Genomic DNA, 17,130 nt, shown 5'->3' with positions numbered 1-17,130 from the left:
CAGAAGCCAGGTAGTTTATTGGCAGTGTTGAGCGTGTCTGACTTCTGTGTGCCATCTCACACCTCCTTTACAAGGCATTTTACACACACCCGGCAAATGTTTCTCAGCCAATGACATGGAAACAAGAAAACTAGATTGCCAAACACTAGAGACATAGGCTTTCAGGACACACCCAGAGGTGCACTTTAATTTTTTCAGGTTTGTGTGTGTGTGTATGTGTGTGTGTGATCTTTTAGAAGGCAGCTTATTTCGATAAAATTTATTTCCGGTCCAGAATATATCTAATTGTTTTCTCTCTTGCTCCCTTTCCTTCTTTTTTAAGGAAAGCACAGTTTGCTAGTTTAAATGTTCATATTTTCTTTCTTCCTTGGTATATTTATTTATTTAATAAACATACATCTCAGTATGTATCAGGAACTGTTTTTAAAACTTTATGAATATTTATTCCTCATACTAATCCTATAAGAAAGATAATACTATAATATCCATTTTTACAGGTTAAAAACTGAGCCATCGAGAAGGTAAGTAACTTGTCCAAGATCACACAGCCAGTGAAGAGTTGAGCTTAGCTGTCAGGATCCAGAGCCTAAGCTAGTGATCACTCTGCTATACTAACTCAGACAGACCTACTTATAATCCCATTCCCGTCTAAACGAAATTTTCGGACATAACTTGATATCTGAAAAAGGCTTACACTCAGTTCAAGCCATTCTTCAGAAAAGGGGAAAATAAAGGGGAGAAGGGTCTAGAATAAGGAAGACACAGAATGAAGAAGGGAGAGGAGTAATGGAGAAATGAACAAAGCTGACAATGGAAGAGCTCATGTCGAGACTCCTAGTAAGTGATGCTGAGTTCCCGGTTGGCTGCCTCTTAAGGGTCCCTGGAACACTTTGAAATGCCTTCTTTGGTCCAGGAGGTGCTAACTGGGGGTCTTTAGTGGCACAGAAAGAAGAAATGACCCCTAGTATTCCTGCCTCCCCCAATCAGCCCATACCTTCGTTCCACAGTGAGCTGAGGAAAAGAGTGCCATTGGGCTAAAAGCAACATTGAGTGACAGGTGTTATGATCCCCATTTATGATGGGGGCCGTGAGACCCCAAGAGACTGTATTGTCTAATGTCACACAGCTAGAAAGTAGCAGAGCCAGGAGTCAAACTCAGGGTCGTTTGACAACAAAGCTCTATCATTCTCTATTCTCTCACACTGCTCTAGAAGCACTTGCCAGGGAACCAATGACAGATATTTAGGCTCTAAGCAATCCACCTTCTTTCTACCTCTACTGTGACCTAGTCACTTCCGCTAATCCACTGAGAACTCTGAACTCTTACATATCTATTATTTCATTTGTTTTCAAAGCATCCCAATAAGACTAGCAGGGAGAGGTATTATTATGGCCATTTTGCAGATAATTATGTGATAATATTGGCTGTTTTACTGACAAATAATCCTACTAGTGTTCAGTTTTAGGACTGAGCTTTTATCACATATCAAAAAAATCACTGGCTTTGAAACCAAAATAAGCAAGGTCAAGAGTCTTGAGCTTACAGCATCACAGGGAGCTGCTTGTTTGTTTCTGCCCGTTAAGTAAGGTGTGTGGTACACTCACCAGTCAAGAAGTCTGGGTCCGGGGTTGGTTCTGAGATTTCCTCCAGGCACTGATTCTCCAGGGGGACAGTGGCCACCACAAGACCATCTGGCAGTTGCTGGTCTAAACCTCGAGCAAAGTTGTTTTGCCTGGAAACAGAGGCCGACTTTCATCTCTGAGTGTTCAAGTGAATGCCAATCTTTGGTGAGCGATCTATGTCTCAACCCACAATGGACCAAAAACTTCCCCTCACCCTGAACCCCACTCAATGTACATGTCTGGAGCAAGACACGAGTGTGAGAAGTAGGGCAAGGGCTGAGGGAGATGAGAAATAAACCAGCTGAAAAGGTCTACTTACAAGATGGAGAATATTCTTCCCCCCATCCCACCCCAGTCCCTACTCCCTGATGCGCTCTCCACAAGATCTGGGCAAATGCAGCCACTACAATATTTGCTATGACACCTCACTGCTTGCCATTGGCAAATGAGGTCCAGGGCTAAAAGGGGAAATTTTAGTAAGGTCTACTGTCTGTAAGAAAAAACACAACTGACTCCAAAAAATAGCTCAAAAGTTTACTATCCGTTTGTTTGTAAGAGTCCAGACCTAGCTTGCTATCAACTGCTGGTCCATATTATAACACTTTCAACATCATCACCATCATCATCATCACCATCACCATCATCTCCTGAAACGCATGGATTCTGAGGACGATGTATTCAAATAACCTAAGATAAATTAGGGACAGGGGTCAAATGGAGAATTTCCTAGAAATATTCTAAGTCAGTGGTTTGAAACATTTTGTTCTCAAGACCCCCTTTGCACTCTTAAAAATAACTGAAGGCCCCAAGTAGTTTTTGTTTATGTAGATTATATCTATCAACATTTACCATATTAGAAATTGAAAGAAAAAATTAAAAAAATATTTATTGACATATTTTTAGATGACAATAATAAATCCATGAAATATTAACATGTCTTGAAAAATGATGAGATGAGTGGCATTATTTTACATTTTTGCAAGTTTTTTAAATGTCTGATTTCATAGAAGACAGCTGAATTCTCACCTCTGCATTCAACTTATTGCAATATATTGTTTGGATTGAAGTATATGAAGTAAACCCATCCTCTCTGTAGTTGGAAAAGGCAGGACTTTGAATATCCCCTGAGAGGATCTCAGGGACCCTCAGGGATTCTTGGACCCTATTGAGGAGCTATGCTAGATTGACTCACTCGCCAAGACTCAGAGGGATGATAGAACCTGAGCATTTTGTGGTGGCTTCCATGGAAAACCTTGTAGTCTCTGCCTGGGCAAAAGGTAAAAATTTATTTTAACACTTTACTGTTCAGGGTTCTCAGGTTCTGGAAGGAGGAGTGTGAACCTAGTAAAGACCAGGGGAGAGAAAATAACCTATCCTTTTAGGGTCACATTTACCTGGATCCAAGATACAAGACTTTATGCTGACTTTAAGACCCATCAGAGAAGAGATCCATCAACAGCCCTGAATAACCAGTGCTATGGACATGGGGTTCACCTGAATGTTCCTTTCAGCACCTGTCCAGCAGCCACTTCCTTGGAATGGTTGTTGTAACCAAAGAACATCTCCCCAAAGAGGGTCTGGTTCATGGGGAGCTCTCTGCTTTCCCCACAGTCACCTCCCTCTGGACAGGTCTCTGTGATGAGCTGGCAAGAGCGTCCATCCACACCAAGCTTGTAATCCTCGATGCACCTAGCATGGCGGAAAGCTCAAGATAAGAAGTGATTCCATCAATGAGCCACGCAGCCAACGCAACCCAATAGATTGGAAAAAAGTGCCTTGGGAGAATGTTGGATAGCCAAAGGTTATGAGTATCCTGATTTGACTTTGTCCCCTATATAACTCAGTTTCTTAGGTCTATAAACCGAGTCTTCTTGCATTATGTGATCGTACAGAGCCTCTCACCTTTCCTTCGCGGATAAGTGCTTCCAGAGCTTTGCAGCTCTTTCTCCTCTAATAAGTGTAGGATTTCCCAGATAGGTCTGAGTAAGAATCACTGTATATAAGCTTATAAATGAGTTAACACATTTAAATCCAAAATATTCTAGAGTCTTTCTCCAGAACAATGTATATGGTCAGACCCTGCATTTGTTTGGAGGGTAATTAAGCAGCAAAAAGAATGACACCTGTGCTTAAGAAATTAATAACCTTCTAACCTGGTCCTGTGACAAGTCAGCTAAGAAATTAAAAAGATTGATCATCTTGCAGCTGTGCTCTGTTTGAATATATCCAAACATAAGATCAACCCTTATTAACTCCCCCTTAATTCAGAGTAGCATTCCTGAACTGAAGAGATGTTAGGGCGTGTTGTGTGGACACCTCCTTGATATCCTCCCCATTAAACATGTGCAGTTACTCTAATGGAAGAGCAATACTGATGTTGGTAGATATGGGTCAATAACCCGTAAGTCATTAATTGGACTTTATTTGTAGTTTTAGTGAGAAGAACATAATTTGTTCGTTCAAGTAAGAACGGCTTTGATAAAGCTGTCATTTTAAAAGCATTGATTTAATTTGGGTCTCTCCTTAGAAACATACCAAATTTGGAATTTATAGATGTTCACGACATTAAAACACATCATTTATTGCTATCTATAGTAATTGTTGCAATAAGATAAAGACCTCTGTTCTATATAGAGGAACAAATTATCATCGTTTTAAGTAGTGAGAAGCAATATTATCATGGCAATAACACCACCCTTTACTGGGTTACCTTGAATTAGCTGATTGAACTCCACATCTGTAAAAGTGAGAAAAACAGTAGCTGCTTTGCTGGGTTACTGAGAAGATTAAGTGAGATACTGAACTCAAAGAACTTATGTTGTGCCTAGCCTATAGTAGGTGTTCATTAAACACTGCTATCGTCATTAGCAGAGGTACAAATGAAGCCTATGTTAATGTAACTTTGTTTTCCCCATTCACCATTTACATATCGTGTGAACAGGTGTGAGCAGAGCTCTTTAATTATACGTGCATGTGATTTGGTCTTTCTAAAGAACCTCAAATCAAGGACTTCTTTTGGCAGGCTATATATAGTGGCTTGGAGAGTATTAAATGTACACGTGTACCAAATTCTGATGAAATAGGAAAGAAAGTCCAGTTAGGGACCTACTGTATCAGTCCAGGCAACAGACCTGATTTGAGACCCACAAAGGACTTTATGGCACCAGCTTAGGTCTGGGACAAGATAAAGTGGTTCCTTCCTTGAGCCATAACACAGTGTTTCTGGAAAGAATTTTAAATCTGGCTGGTTCCTTGTTAGTCCATCCTGAGCATCCTGACAACTTGCCCTTTCACACTGCCCCATCTCCCCCATTCTCCTTTGTGTTCATGGCTGCACAGCCCATTGTAAACTCCTTTGAGAGACAGGAGACCAGATCTCACATCCTACTGTGTCTCCTATATCTGACACCTAACTAGGCTGTCTGCACAAAGTGGGTGCTCAAATATATGTTTATTAAATAAATCAGTTCTATGCAACTTTGGCTGAATTTACCTCATTAATTGAAGTGGGTCAACCATAATGATAACATTATAGAGACTTTAAAATTGAGATCAAGCTTCCATTTATGGAATGGGATTTTACAAGAAACTAAACAGGAAAATTGCCACTTGCAAAGAAAGAAAATAAAATGAAATACAATAAAATAACATTACTGGTCCACTGAATAATCTCATGATTATTCAGCAGGCACTGGCTTTCAGCAACAATCCAGCATGTCCCTTCTTTGATAATTGATTAGTTTCACACAATCTTTCCCAAGCTTTTGGACCGTGGAAGCCTTTTGTCACAAAACAATTAACATAGCACCACAAACACAGTTTGGAAATTCTGGTGTAAGCAGGCAATGATTTAGGTAAACCCCTAGGTCAGTTTCCTCATTTTCAGTGGTGACACTAGATTTCCCCTAAGGGTCCTTCCAACTCTGACTTTAAAAATGCTCCTCTTCCAGTCCTGAAGCCTCTTTCCTCAGAGCCTAAGGGCTGGCCTGGAGTGACCAGTTCACTTGGATTTACTTTCCTGAAAGTCCCTCATCCCAGTAAGCCGGTTGGCCTCATGGGCAGTTCAACTCACCCGCAGAACATGAGGATGTTGTACACAGCGGGGTCATCTGGGAAGGGCGCCATCTGCTGCAGACACAGCTGCTCACAGCCACCGTTGAAGCCATCTGAGCAGTCCACCCCGATGTGGCGGTCATAGCAACCAGAGCTGTCCTTCATGGGGCTGAGTCCGGATGGGCACTGGCACAATCAGAAAGCATCCACACAGGTGGGTGAACCCGGGACCTGGGCTCTCTGGGAACCAGAGTGTAACCACTGATGCCTATTTTTAGCATTCAGCCTTGAAACCATCAACATTGGTAAGTAATGCACGAGTTTCCCACTATGCTGGACTCCCTGTAAAAGCAAGTGACCTTTTTTGACATCTCGCTTCTTCTCTCTGGGCACAGATCACACACATTTGCATTAAAGCTGATTCCTACAAGCAGGCTGGAAGGGAGCATTGCAGCAAGACAGGGCCGAGGTGTGCTGGCCTCCCAGTTGGGCCTCAGGCGGGCAGGAGAGTGGAAGTGATGGGCCTGAATTAAAACGCATTAGAAGAGACTCCTTTGGGCTAGCGGAAGGGGGTGCTGCTGTTTGGACTTAGGATTAATAGGACTTTATTTCTGACGTCCAAAGCACTTTGTCAACATTGGTACCGGATGGCAGTGTTGGAGAAAGCGGACTGAGCCAGGGCTGCCAGCCAGAAGCAGGAAGTGGACTTTCTCTGTGACCTTGAATGGAGCCACTCTCTCCTAGTGACAGTGGCGGTACTCATGACCTTCCCACCTCAAGGATGCCCTGAGGAAGATGCACAGACAAGGGTACCTGCTACATGAGCACCCACAGGTGCCATACTTGGGTTTGGGCTTTATCCCAGTTCCCTGAACACTCAGTGTAAAACACTGAGCTTTTCTGTACCACCACGTCCTCAATAAAATACCCAAGAATGACAGCAGAGGAGATAATGCAGGAAGAAATAATCAGTCAGGTCCCAGGCAAGATGAAAAGGCTTGGTGAGCAGTTGGAACGCTCACAGGGGAGCCACGATGAGCCAGGCAGTGTCTAACATCCCTGTGTCTTACGCAACCCTCACAGCTTCCCATAAGGTAAGCGGGCTGATCATCCTCATTTTACACGTGAAGAAACGGGGGCCCAGAAAGCTTAACCTCCCTAACGTCACATGGCTGATCATGGCAGGACCACACCTGAAACCTTGGCAGGCTGCACCATCACCAGCTCACAGCACAATCAGGCTCCCCCACAACAGTCACTGTTGACTGAACACTTACTAGTAGCCGGGCGCTATGCTGTGTGCTTTAGGTATTTCATCTCACCCTGTAATATCCTCATTTAATAGACCTGGAAACTATTAACACTGCCAATTAACGCATGAATTTCTTACTGCACTGGATTCCATCTAAAAGCCAATGCAAAAAATACTCTACGTTTACATTACTGCTGATTCTTTCCAACAGGCTGGAAGGGGAAAGATAACTTGCCCAGGGTCCAGCAGCTTATATGGGGCACAGCTGTGGGTCTGTCTAGATCTGACCTGATTTTAGTGACTGCTATACACCTACTGTCAGCTAGCTAAAACACTCCTCCAAAACTAAAACCAAACAGCAAAAAAAGCCTTTTAAAACTCGGTAGAACCATGTTAAACACCTCCTCTCCTGCCTTGCTGCCTGGCTGGCTCTTGCTTCTGGTTGCCAAGCACCTTGGCCTAGTAGCCTGGAGCTGTCCCAGGTGTACCTCTGAAAACCCACCTCCCCTCTCTCCATGCTTCCCAACTGAAGATCACAGCAGGATGGGCACTGTTTGCCGACACTAATTCTGCAATTTCCCAAACAAATGGTCCCCTCGTGAGCCTGCCAGGCTCCCAGCCTGGTCCATCCCCTTTCTCCCCAGGAAGCCAGCTGGAGTGCTGGAAGGTGACAGCATTTAAGGATGTTTCCAAGGGCTGCCTCACGCTGTACACACCCAGATGTTTAAGATGATGGTAAACGAGCAAATGAGGCAGCTGAGGATTGCACCCCACATTTCTTTAGCCCCCTCCACGCACCCACTTTCTTGGCCACCCAGCTGTTAGGCCAGATGTGCGACCAGAAGGGAGCTGGCTTCACCACTGTGAAGCTGCCCAGGCATGGACACGATGGGTATTGAAACACAGAAGTTTGATTGGAATTAAATGGGCTGCACTGGTTGCCATGAGTTCTTTTTTCCTTCTATAAAGCTTGAGAAGAGCCATCAAAGTAGAGACAAAGCCAGTGCTCCTGTTATTCCCACCTCACGTGGTTTCAACCCTGGTACCAGCTAGCCATCTGAGTCACTAGCCAGGACTCCCCATCTTCTCAACCACCTGCTTTCTTTTCAGAATGCCCCATCAAGCGTGATGTTTGACAAAGACATCACCAAATGAAACCCGAGCAGGCTTTGTTCCAGAATCCCCAAACCTGGCACATCCACATCTTGTCTGGCCCTGGTGTCTAGATAACCATCGCTGTGCCAGATTGGACCACCTGATGTTTACACTTTTGTAGGAGATTTGGAAAGAAGACAGCTGCCTTGTCCAAGTTGGATTTCTTTTCTCTTAAGTAAAGCTAAAAATAATAATAACAGCTATTGGGAATTAAGCAATTCCATGTGCAGGACAATCTACATAAATTATCTTCAATCTCACAATTAGACTTTTTTCCCGTTATTTTATAAGTGAACAGACTTAGACTTGGAAAGATTAGTAGTAACTTGTTTAAGGTCACAGAGGTGGAAAATGGCAGAATCCGAATTTGGACCTAGTTCTATCTGACCCCAGTGTTCATTTGTGTCCCTTCCACTCTGGCATACTGCTTCTCAAGTGTGAGAAAAGCTGGATCTTTGGAATTGCTAAAGAATAAAGTCAATGTGTCAACAAAATAAAGCAATCCCATAGATCTGTTGTTTGTTTATTCAACTGTCTTAGGCAATTCCTTGAGGACATTCTGGAATCAATTATGGATTTCTAGATCCAGCCTAATATTCTCTCTTTCCCCTTCTCTTCACTCACACACACACACACACACACACACACACACACACACACCCCATATTATGGGTGCATATATTTATAGGACAAAACACTGCAAACTGTCCAGAGCGATGACCTTGAAGGCAAGACAAGATCCTCAATCACTAAAAAAGATGCAATTATCTTTACTGCACCGTAACTTACTTGGGCTGCAGTTCAGAGTAAAACATTTTTGAAAGATTTCAAAAAAAGGAAGCTGAAACCAAAAATAGAGTTTTCTTCTTAACCCTTGCTGAACCAGAACTCCCATCCCCAAGGAGTCTGATCAATCAAGTTTCCCACGGTATAAATTTGCTTTTGTTTTTGCCTGAATGTTTCATGTGCTGTTATGGTCACATTTTGAGCTCCTCAGAACCTATATCTAAACACAAAGAAACTATAGGCTCCAAATCATGGCCTCTTCCTAGAAGTATTTGCAGCCAGAGACCAGTTGTCAGGAGAGAAATCCGGCCTCCGGGAGGAGCTTGTATTTTCCCTCTGCAAGTGCTGGCCATTCTCTTCTCCCGGCTTGTGGACAATCCCTTCACTTCTTCCTTAAAAGAGAACTGTTTGCTCAGGATTGAGCCCCAAGGTCAGACATTAACCCCTCTTTGCATAGGTTACATTTAGCCGTCCCAGGAAGAAAACTCCATTTATTATGGCAACGACCCTCCCCCATCAAGAAAGTCTAATAAATGAGCTCATATTTCAGTGACCCCTAAAATACACAAGGTTAATCATCTTTCATGTGATGCTCATGGCTTCTTGACTTATCACTGGTTTAAAGCATAATGTGCTCATGAGATTTAAATGATTCTCCCCATTCAATTCCTTTTCTTCACCGTCTTTTCCCTCTGTTTCTACCAATGATTTTTGGTTGATTAATTACTTAGGAGTCTAGTCAAATCTTACTCAGCCTGAGACACACACACCTCAGTTCCAGATTATGAGGTGGAGGCTCTGTTGGCAGATGAATATGACAGATGGACACAGGAGTGTATTCAGGGCCCCTGGGAGAAGAGGAACAGCTTTCTGCAGCTGAGCCTGCCTTGCCTTACCTGGATGGTTCATAAGACATGCAACCATAATTCCTATTCGAAATAGGTTCCTTTTTACAACACGGCAGTCTTATTCTTTTCCTAAATAATGATTTCCCCGGCCGTTTGACGGGCTTTGACATGGAAGCCCAAGCCATGCAGGAGCAAGGGGGAAAAGTCGGATGGAATTAAATTTATATTTCAGCTTCCTGCCCCCACTTCTCTGAAAGCTTCTGAGGCATAGCCTTCTGCTTACCGTCCTACAGAGAGAACGAGAGACGGTCATCTGTAATGGTCTCTGCACATCTGCGCTCCAGTAGAGGTGAAATGACACATTCTGTGGGAAACCATTGTGGACAGCAAGTGGACAAAAGGACGGCAGGGTCGCTGGGTAATTCGGTGCTCATTAGAGCATGATGCTGTGGCAAGGAAGGTCATGTGTTCAATACATGAGAACGCAGAACAGCAGACCTCTCGCCTTCCAAGGCCACAGTCTGCTCACCTAAGGATGTGCACACACCTCACAAAGCAGAAGGCATCTGGGGGGGTCACTGTCAGGATGAGTGTGAAGATAAGGAAGAAGCATTAGAGCGTAGGCTTTCCATTTTTATAATTAACAAAAATAGTTTTATAGTGTTGGAAATCATTTTCAAACTTCAAATACGGTTTTATATTAAACCTCAATGGGTAGGCTTGGTAAGAATCAAGATGCTCTGGTTAAAGCTGGGAGACAGGAGACTAGAGTCCTACCCACCAAGGCTGCTCCAGTTCCCACTGCTGTCTCCCACTGATGGGACCAAGGGTGCCTGTGACATAGTCCCTGGAACCTGTGACCAAAGGGGCTTTTGCAGATCAAGTAAAGGCTCTTGAGCTGAAGAGAGGATCCTGGGTTAACCAGGTGAGCTCAGTGTAATCACAAGACTCCTTAAAAGTGGAAGGGGGAGGACAGAAGAGAAGAGAGAGAAGATGTCCTACAGAAGAATGGTCAGGAAGACGCAATGTAGCTGGCTTTAAAGATGGAGGAAGGGGACCATGAGCCCCAAAATGCGGGCAGCCTCTAGAAGCTGGAAAAGACCAGGAACAGAGCCTCTAGAAAGGAAGGCAGCCCTGCTGACGCCTTCGTGGTAGCCCAGGGACACGGAATTGGATTCTCACCTATTGAGCTGTAAGATAATAAAATGGCTGTTGTTTTAGGCCATCAAACCTGTGGTAATTTGTTACAGCAGCAATAGGTCACTTACACATGGACTCTGCAGGACCCCCTGGGGCTCCACAGAACAGAGAACGGCACTCCTGTGCTGTGCAGGTGGGGACCACTGCTCCCACCCTGGCACAGGAAGGACAGTGGGGAGGAGTAAGACCTGTTGTCCGCGGCGGGGACGGACCTCTGCTCCAGGAATCATCCAAACGTTCAGCAACCCCGCTGTTGGACAGTGGTCTGGTTTGGAACGGAGTGACTGAGGCTGGTACAGGGCTATGCCTTTCACGGGTATTTGTTTCCTGTCCCCAGAGACTACATAAACAACAGGGCAATTAATTGGGTAGCAGTTAACCCTGTGGGAGTCCATGCATAACAGAGAGATGTGCCCTGCCTTCCTAGAAAGAAGAAAGGTTGAGCAGCTGATGTGGACCAAGCCCACCTATCTGGCTTGAACTCAGTCAGGAAAATATGCGCTCGAACCCGTCTCTTCCCGCATCTCTGTCCCTTTCCCAGGTTCCTTAAGGGCCAGCGTGCTCTGACTGCCTCCTCTCCTTCTTTCATAAGCATATGCCTTTCCAGGGAAGCCTTTCACTTCAACACTCAGAGAACTGAATGTCAGGGTTGATGTGGATGGAAGGAGGAAGGCAGCCCGATTCTCTCCACACTGCAGGTGCTGCAGCTGATGCCCTTGTCCCTGGTCCTCCTCCAGATGACACGGAAGCCCTGGGCTAACACACCAAGGCTGCGGGATGGTACTGATGCCCAGTGGAATCAGATCAGGCTCAACGTCAAGTTTTTCTCAGTAGGGTCACAAGATTATGAGGTGGCCCATCAGCTCTCAAGCCCCAGTCCTCCTGCCTCAGGGATCCCGTGCTTCCCAGCCAATGAGAAACAGTTGGTTGAATGGGCCTGGCCCCCTTCTCCCTCCAAGAGCCACGTGGGCCAGTGGCTTCAAAGTCTTATGCTAATGCCAAGTGCTGGTATAATTGGGTGACTTCTGCAGTGGCTGCGATTCACAAATGCAGCGGCCTTATTGCAAATGCATATTCATCGGAACTATCCCTGCAAGCTCCGTCTCACAGATCACAGTCTTAAAAGTACAAAAATACATCAGCACGGCAAGATGCCAACTAAAAGGGGCTGGGATCACCAACAGAAGGCAAACCCTGAGGGGCTCAGAGAAAGGGCAGAGAAGTGGGAAGAGATGGGGAATATATCCACGTGCACGCGTGTGAATGTGTGGGCATGCTCAAACTCGGATGAGGGTGGTAGGGGAGGGATGTTTACATGTGTGCACACACAGCGTTTCAGTACTTATAATGACCCACCCGAGAGAGCAGCAAGGAAGGAAAGGTTAAAATCCGGATGAAGAAATGCAGGTTGAGTAGTTTTTAAAAATTGTGTCTCAGCTGGGAACTCCATTAGACAGTGAAATTGTCTCCTGAGGGAGCCGGCTGGGAAGCTCATTGCTTAAGACATCTGGAAGCAGACTAGCTACAGGAAGGGGAGCACCTGGGACATCGACTTACCTCCTGGCTGCCTTTGGAAGACACGACCTAAAGGGCACTTTTCTTTGTGTTTTCCTGGTAGTCCTCTTTCTTCTGCCTTCCCTTCCTTTTGATGGACCCGCCAGGTCCTCTACCTCCCTGCCCCTCAGCCCTCTCTCTTTCCATTTTCTTTTCTTTCTCTTCCATCCCTTCTCAGAGGAATCAGGCTCCTGCCAACTGCTGCCCAATCTGTGAAAGTCTGGGGAGGCCTTTGGGCTGAGAGAGTCGCACTCTGGACCCAGGTACATATCCATCTTTGATGGAGAATAGCACCCTGGACAGGTGCTCAGAGACAGGGAAGTAGGGGGTGTGAAAGATGGAATTCACCCCAGCATCCTCACAGCTTGCCCCTGCTCTGGGCCCCTTGACAAGAGCATAGCTGTCAGACTGGGAAGCAAGATGAGGCTCCATATCCTCTCCAGAGCTGGAAGCTCCCAGCTCTGCCCAGAAACCCTGCATAACAACGTGTCTCAGTGAATCACCTCTTCCTCTCTTTTATGCCAACATTGTGTATGGCTTTCCTGTCTTTCTTCTCTGCCCTGTTCCCTCTCCTCTCTGTCAGGATTGCATCATTCCGCCCTCAAAAGAAGGGAAGGCTGAAACCTGACCATAGTGTTGATGGGCATGAAAATGACTAACATAAAGGCACCAGAAGCTGAAGCCTTGCCCATCTGCTCCTGCCTCCATTTACCTGCGTGGGTCCATCAATCCTCGTATCCATGGCATGGGAGATAGCTTGGTCCACTCTAACCCAAAGTGTCTCTAGTTCACAGCATCACATAGTTTACACGTAGCGAAAGTCCGTATAGCCGATAAAGTAGAAAACCACATTTGGGGAAGCAGGACTTCACTGCTATGGTCTCCAAGAGGACGTATTTCTATTTTTTCTCCACCATTCCTGGCATAACTTACTTCTTTCATCATTCTGGCCTTAGGTATGTGTCTCCTCAAATTTCCTATTAGAGTCAATGTAATTTGACTCTTGACAAAGGTAGGTTTCTTCTAGAATTTCCTACTATAGTAAATGCAGTCTATTTCCTACTAGAGTCAATATTATACTATTAAGCAGTTAATTGGTTCTCAAATTGTTTGAGGGGATCCCTCACCAACTAGAGTGCAAGACTGGCAAGAAAGAACCATGCTGTATAGTTCCTGACATTTTCCTAGGAGTTATAGTACACACAATAGGGGCTCCATAAATACCTCTTGATTAAATGACTGGTGATTAGCTCCTCATCTCTGTCAAAAGAAAATTCATAATGTAGACTAGACAGTAGCTCCAACTAGGGAGGAATCAATCTTGACCCTCTCTTTTAATCACAGTATGCTTTCAATTCTATCTGCCTTGTGTCTTATCCTGTGGCCCCTCTTCCTGAAATTACAAGCTCAACAGGGCAGACCTACCACGCAACCAGTGGAGTCCAGCTTGCGATCTGAGATGCAACGGAAGTTCTTACTGCAGCCCCCATTATCCTTGCTGCAATCACGGACTGGTCCAAAGGAATCTAAGAGGACCTCCAGGCTGTCAAAGGAGGATGAGGTCATCAGCTCCTCTCTGCAGGGGGAAAGAGCAGGAGGTAGGAGGAGGCCAGGGGACGCCAGGTGCAACAGGTAGCCTCACATTCCACGTTGCCGTCTGGCCAACCGGATCATGTCTTACTCTCTCTTACAAATATTAAAGATCAACCACACTCTGAGCCTTGAACTAACAAATTATGGACATTCTCCATCTCTGGGAAATCAGCCAAGGCTGTAACTCCTGGTCAAAGACGAAGGTCTCAACTCAGGCAAGGAAATTAACATTTTATTGCCTGTCAGTCCTGAGGGTCTGTGGGAAGTGCTTATAGACTCTAATTTTATGACCTCTCTCAGTGCATGAGACTTGGGGTGTGCAATATTGACCCAGACAGTGTAGATCCTGGCACTGCATCTGGGGAATTGGAAGGCAGCCTGCCAACTTCTCCTTCCAGCTTGTCTTGATTCCCTTCCCAGCACCTTGGGCGTTCAGGTAGGTTCCCACTCAGCCTCCCAAACCCACTGTGGGCCTCACCGTCCCGAGGCTAGACTCACCTGACCTCCACGGCATCCTCCATCACTGTCATGTCTGTCTTACACTTTGCTGATGGGTTGATGGCCAGTTCAGCGGGTGGAATCACAAAGCTCTTGCTGAGGGGCAACCACATGCCCTCCCCGAGGGTGTAGGTGAATCTGCAGAGACACCCAACACCAGCTGGTTACGACTGGTGGGATAAGCACCCCACTGGGGGACCTGGCACTCTACCTCCAGCTGCTTCCTTCTTAACCCTCGTAGTCCTCTCCGAAAAGGAGAGCTTTTTGTCATTTTATGGATGAGATGATCGAGTCTGAGGCAGGCAGACAGGCCTACCTCTGTTCACATGTCCAGCCAGTTGGAGAACTGATGATGGCATCCACTTGCCCGCTGTTAAAAGTGTCTTTTTTTTTTCATATCAGAAGCAATCAAGTTCCAGTTTCCTTCAGATTTGAAACTGGGCTTCCCCGATCTTAAGCCAGATATAATTGGAAGCGTTTTAATTGGAAAGATGTACCGGCCTCCCACCATTCCCATCCCCCACGTTGCACACCCACAGTGGTAGCGACGGTTTCTCTCTGTGCCTGGAGGAGCCCTACCAAGGAAAAGAAAGAAGAAAAGCTCCCTTTTTCTGGCTTCTGTGTGATGGGAGCAGAAAGGACTGAAGCCAGGAGCCTCCCGGGAGGAGAGAAGAGGGATGAAGAAGGCAGGCCCAGATGTATTCTCCGCACTCCTACCCACACCCCTAGCTAAAGCCTAACCCTCGGGAGACAGGGAAGATTTTTCTTTTCTCTTCTAACAAGGGCTAAAAGGAATAAAGGAATCAATCAGCATTTCACGGGAGAGCTTAAGGAAACCATGAGAGATTATTTGTTTATTTATTCATTCATTTCATTTCAAAGGCATTCAAATCCTCTGTGTTCACAGTCAAAAACAGTCCCTGGGATAAAAGCCAGTGTGGGTGGCATAGCACGAGGCTGTGGCAGTCTGGCATCCCCTTCCCACTTAAAGTGCAGGGCGGAACAATGGAAGGATGCGTGCAGTTAAACGGGGAACCAGCACCGGCTCCATTAGCAAGCTCGTCACAGAGCACCACTTCAGACTCCCTCTCCTTCCCCCTAACGTGCACACTCCCCTCTCCACTCCCCAGGTTGCCTGAGACGCTAGGAAACCAGACTGATGACGTGAGATCTTTTATGAGACGTGTAGCCCTCTCCAGGACGCGGGCCACAGAGAATCCCCACTGACCAAGGCTCATGAGTTATAAGCAGCCAAGCCCTGTGCTTTTCATCCACTCCCTGAACAACAGACCTGGGCAACAGAGCAGCTGAAAGAAGAGAAAGCAGGCACCCAGGGGAGAGGCAAAACCACTGAGCAAGTGGGACGTGGCCAGGATTGGGGAGATTCCTCCCTCATTCCCAGCCGTACTCTCAGTCCCCTACTTCCTGGACCTGTGGGGCAAACCTGTGCATTAAGCAGCATTGAAATAGCAGAGATCCTTTTTGCTCTGAAGGAGGCACTCGACTCTCCCTGCCCACAGGAACAGGAGGCTAGGGTGGGGCTAGGTCTGGGCAGGAGGGGTCTCCACCAGGTGAGGGAGACCCATTACTAGGGGGACAGAAGAGGAAACCCACCACCCACTCTTGTGAAGCAGCTGGTGAAATGGAAGGCATGCCAGTTCCTTCACACACACACACACACAGATACATACACATACACACACACACACACACACAATCACAATCACCTGGCAAGATTAAGGAGCCAATTCAGGGCAGGTGATTGCCCCAAGGTGCCTGGAACCTGGGACTTAAGGAAGAATGTGGGTTGAAGGCAACAACACTGAAGTGAGTTTCGTAATGGGCGCTGTTAAGACAGGGAGACTCTAATAGGCAGGCTGGGGTGGGCACACCACTAATGTTACACTGCATAATATGCTGTTTCAGAGAGGACATATGCAATATTGAATGGTACCAGGGAGAAGGCGGTTTATTTGGACATAGACGGGAGTTTTTGTTTTCTATTTCAGTTTTAAAATGACACGTTTTGCATTGATGCAGAGCAACAAATCTGTGACCTGTAGCTTATAATTTCTGTAACAGATTTTAGAACGGTTGGCAATTCTAGCATATTTCTTTTGGGAGAGAGATCCATGTCCACCCATCTCACAGTTTTCCCTTCCTCCTCTGTATGCAGTGATCTTTCGAAAGGAAATGCAAGCCCCATCTTTCTCCAACGGACACTGTTTAAGGGCACCCAGACCCACAGAACACAGTCCACATCTCCGAAGATGTCACACTTCAGCTTCTTCTCTCGCCAAGCCCTGCTTCAAACTCTGTGTTCCTACAATGCGATCTGACTGTAACTCCAAAAGTCGTTCTAATTTTCTCGCCTCTTTGCCTTTGCTCTTAATAGTCCTTCTTTCTGAAGTTTCTTTCCTCTCTCCTTTGCCGCACTCCCACTCATTTTAAGACTCCATTAAGGTCTCATCTCTTCCTGAAAGCCCTCCAGGGCCTTCATGCTCTCAGGCTGAGTAAGGGACTCTCTTCTGCATACGTGCACACGGTGCCTTGTCACCCCTGAGATGT

General features: G+C 45.9%; 1 protein-coding gene across 2 annotated transcripts in view; it reads right to left on the bottom strand.

The window, feature by feature from the left end:
• The window catches only part of ASTN1 (astrotactin 1), a gene marked incomplete at both ends in the record, with an annotated part of 333,141 nt that overhangs the window by 83,353 nt on the left and 232,658 nt on the right, over positions 1–17,130 (bottom strand). For both annotated transcript variants that reach the window (XM_079698361.1, XM_079698362.1), the window contains 5 exons: positions 1,606–1,733; positions 3,118–3,312; positions 5,696–5,862; positions 13,897–14,047; positions 14,563–14,700. In XM_079698361.1, the coding sequence (XP_079554487.1) occupies positions 1,606–1,733; positions 3,118–3,312; positions 5,696–5,862; positions 13,897–14,047; positions 14,563–14,700 (779 nt within the window). The remainder of the gene's footprint in view (positions 1–1,605; positions 1,734–3,117; positions 3,313–5,695; positions 5,863–13,896; positions 14,048–14,562; positions 14,701–17,130) is intronic.

Source organism: Hyperoodon ampullatus (genome assembly GCF_949752795.1).
Source record: "Hyperoodon ampullatus genome assembly, chromosome: 2".
NCBI classification, from domain to species: Eukaryota; Metazoa; Chordata; class Mammalia; order Artiodactyla; family Ziphiidae; genus Hyperoodon; species Hyperoodon ampullatus.
Note: the sequence above shows the minus strand (reverse complement) of the source record. Positions and strands in the feature narration are given on the sequence as shown.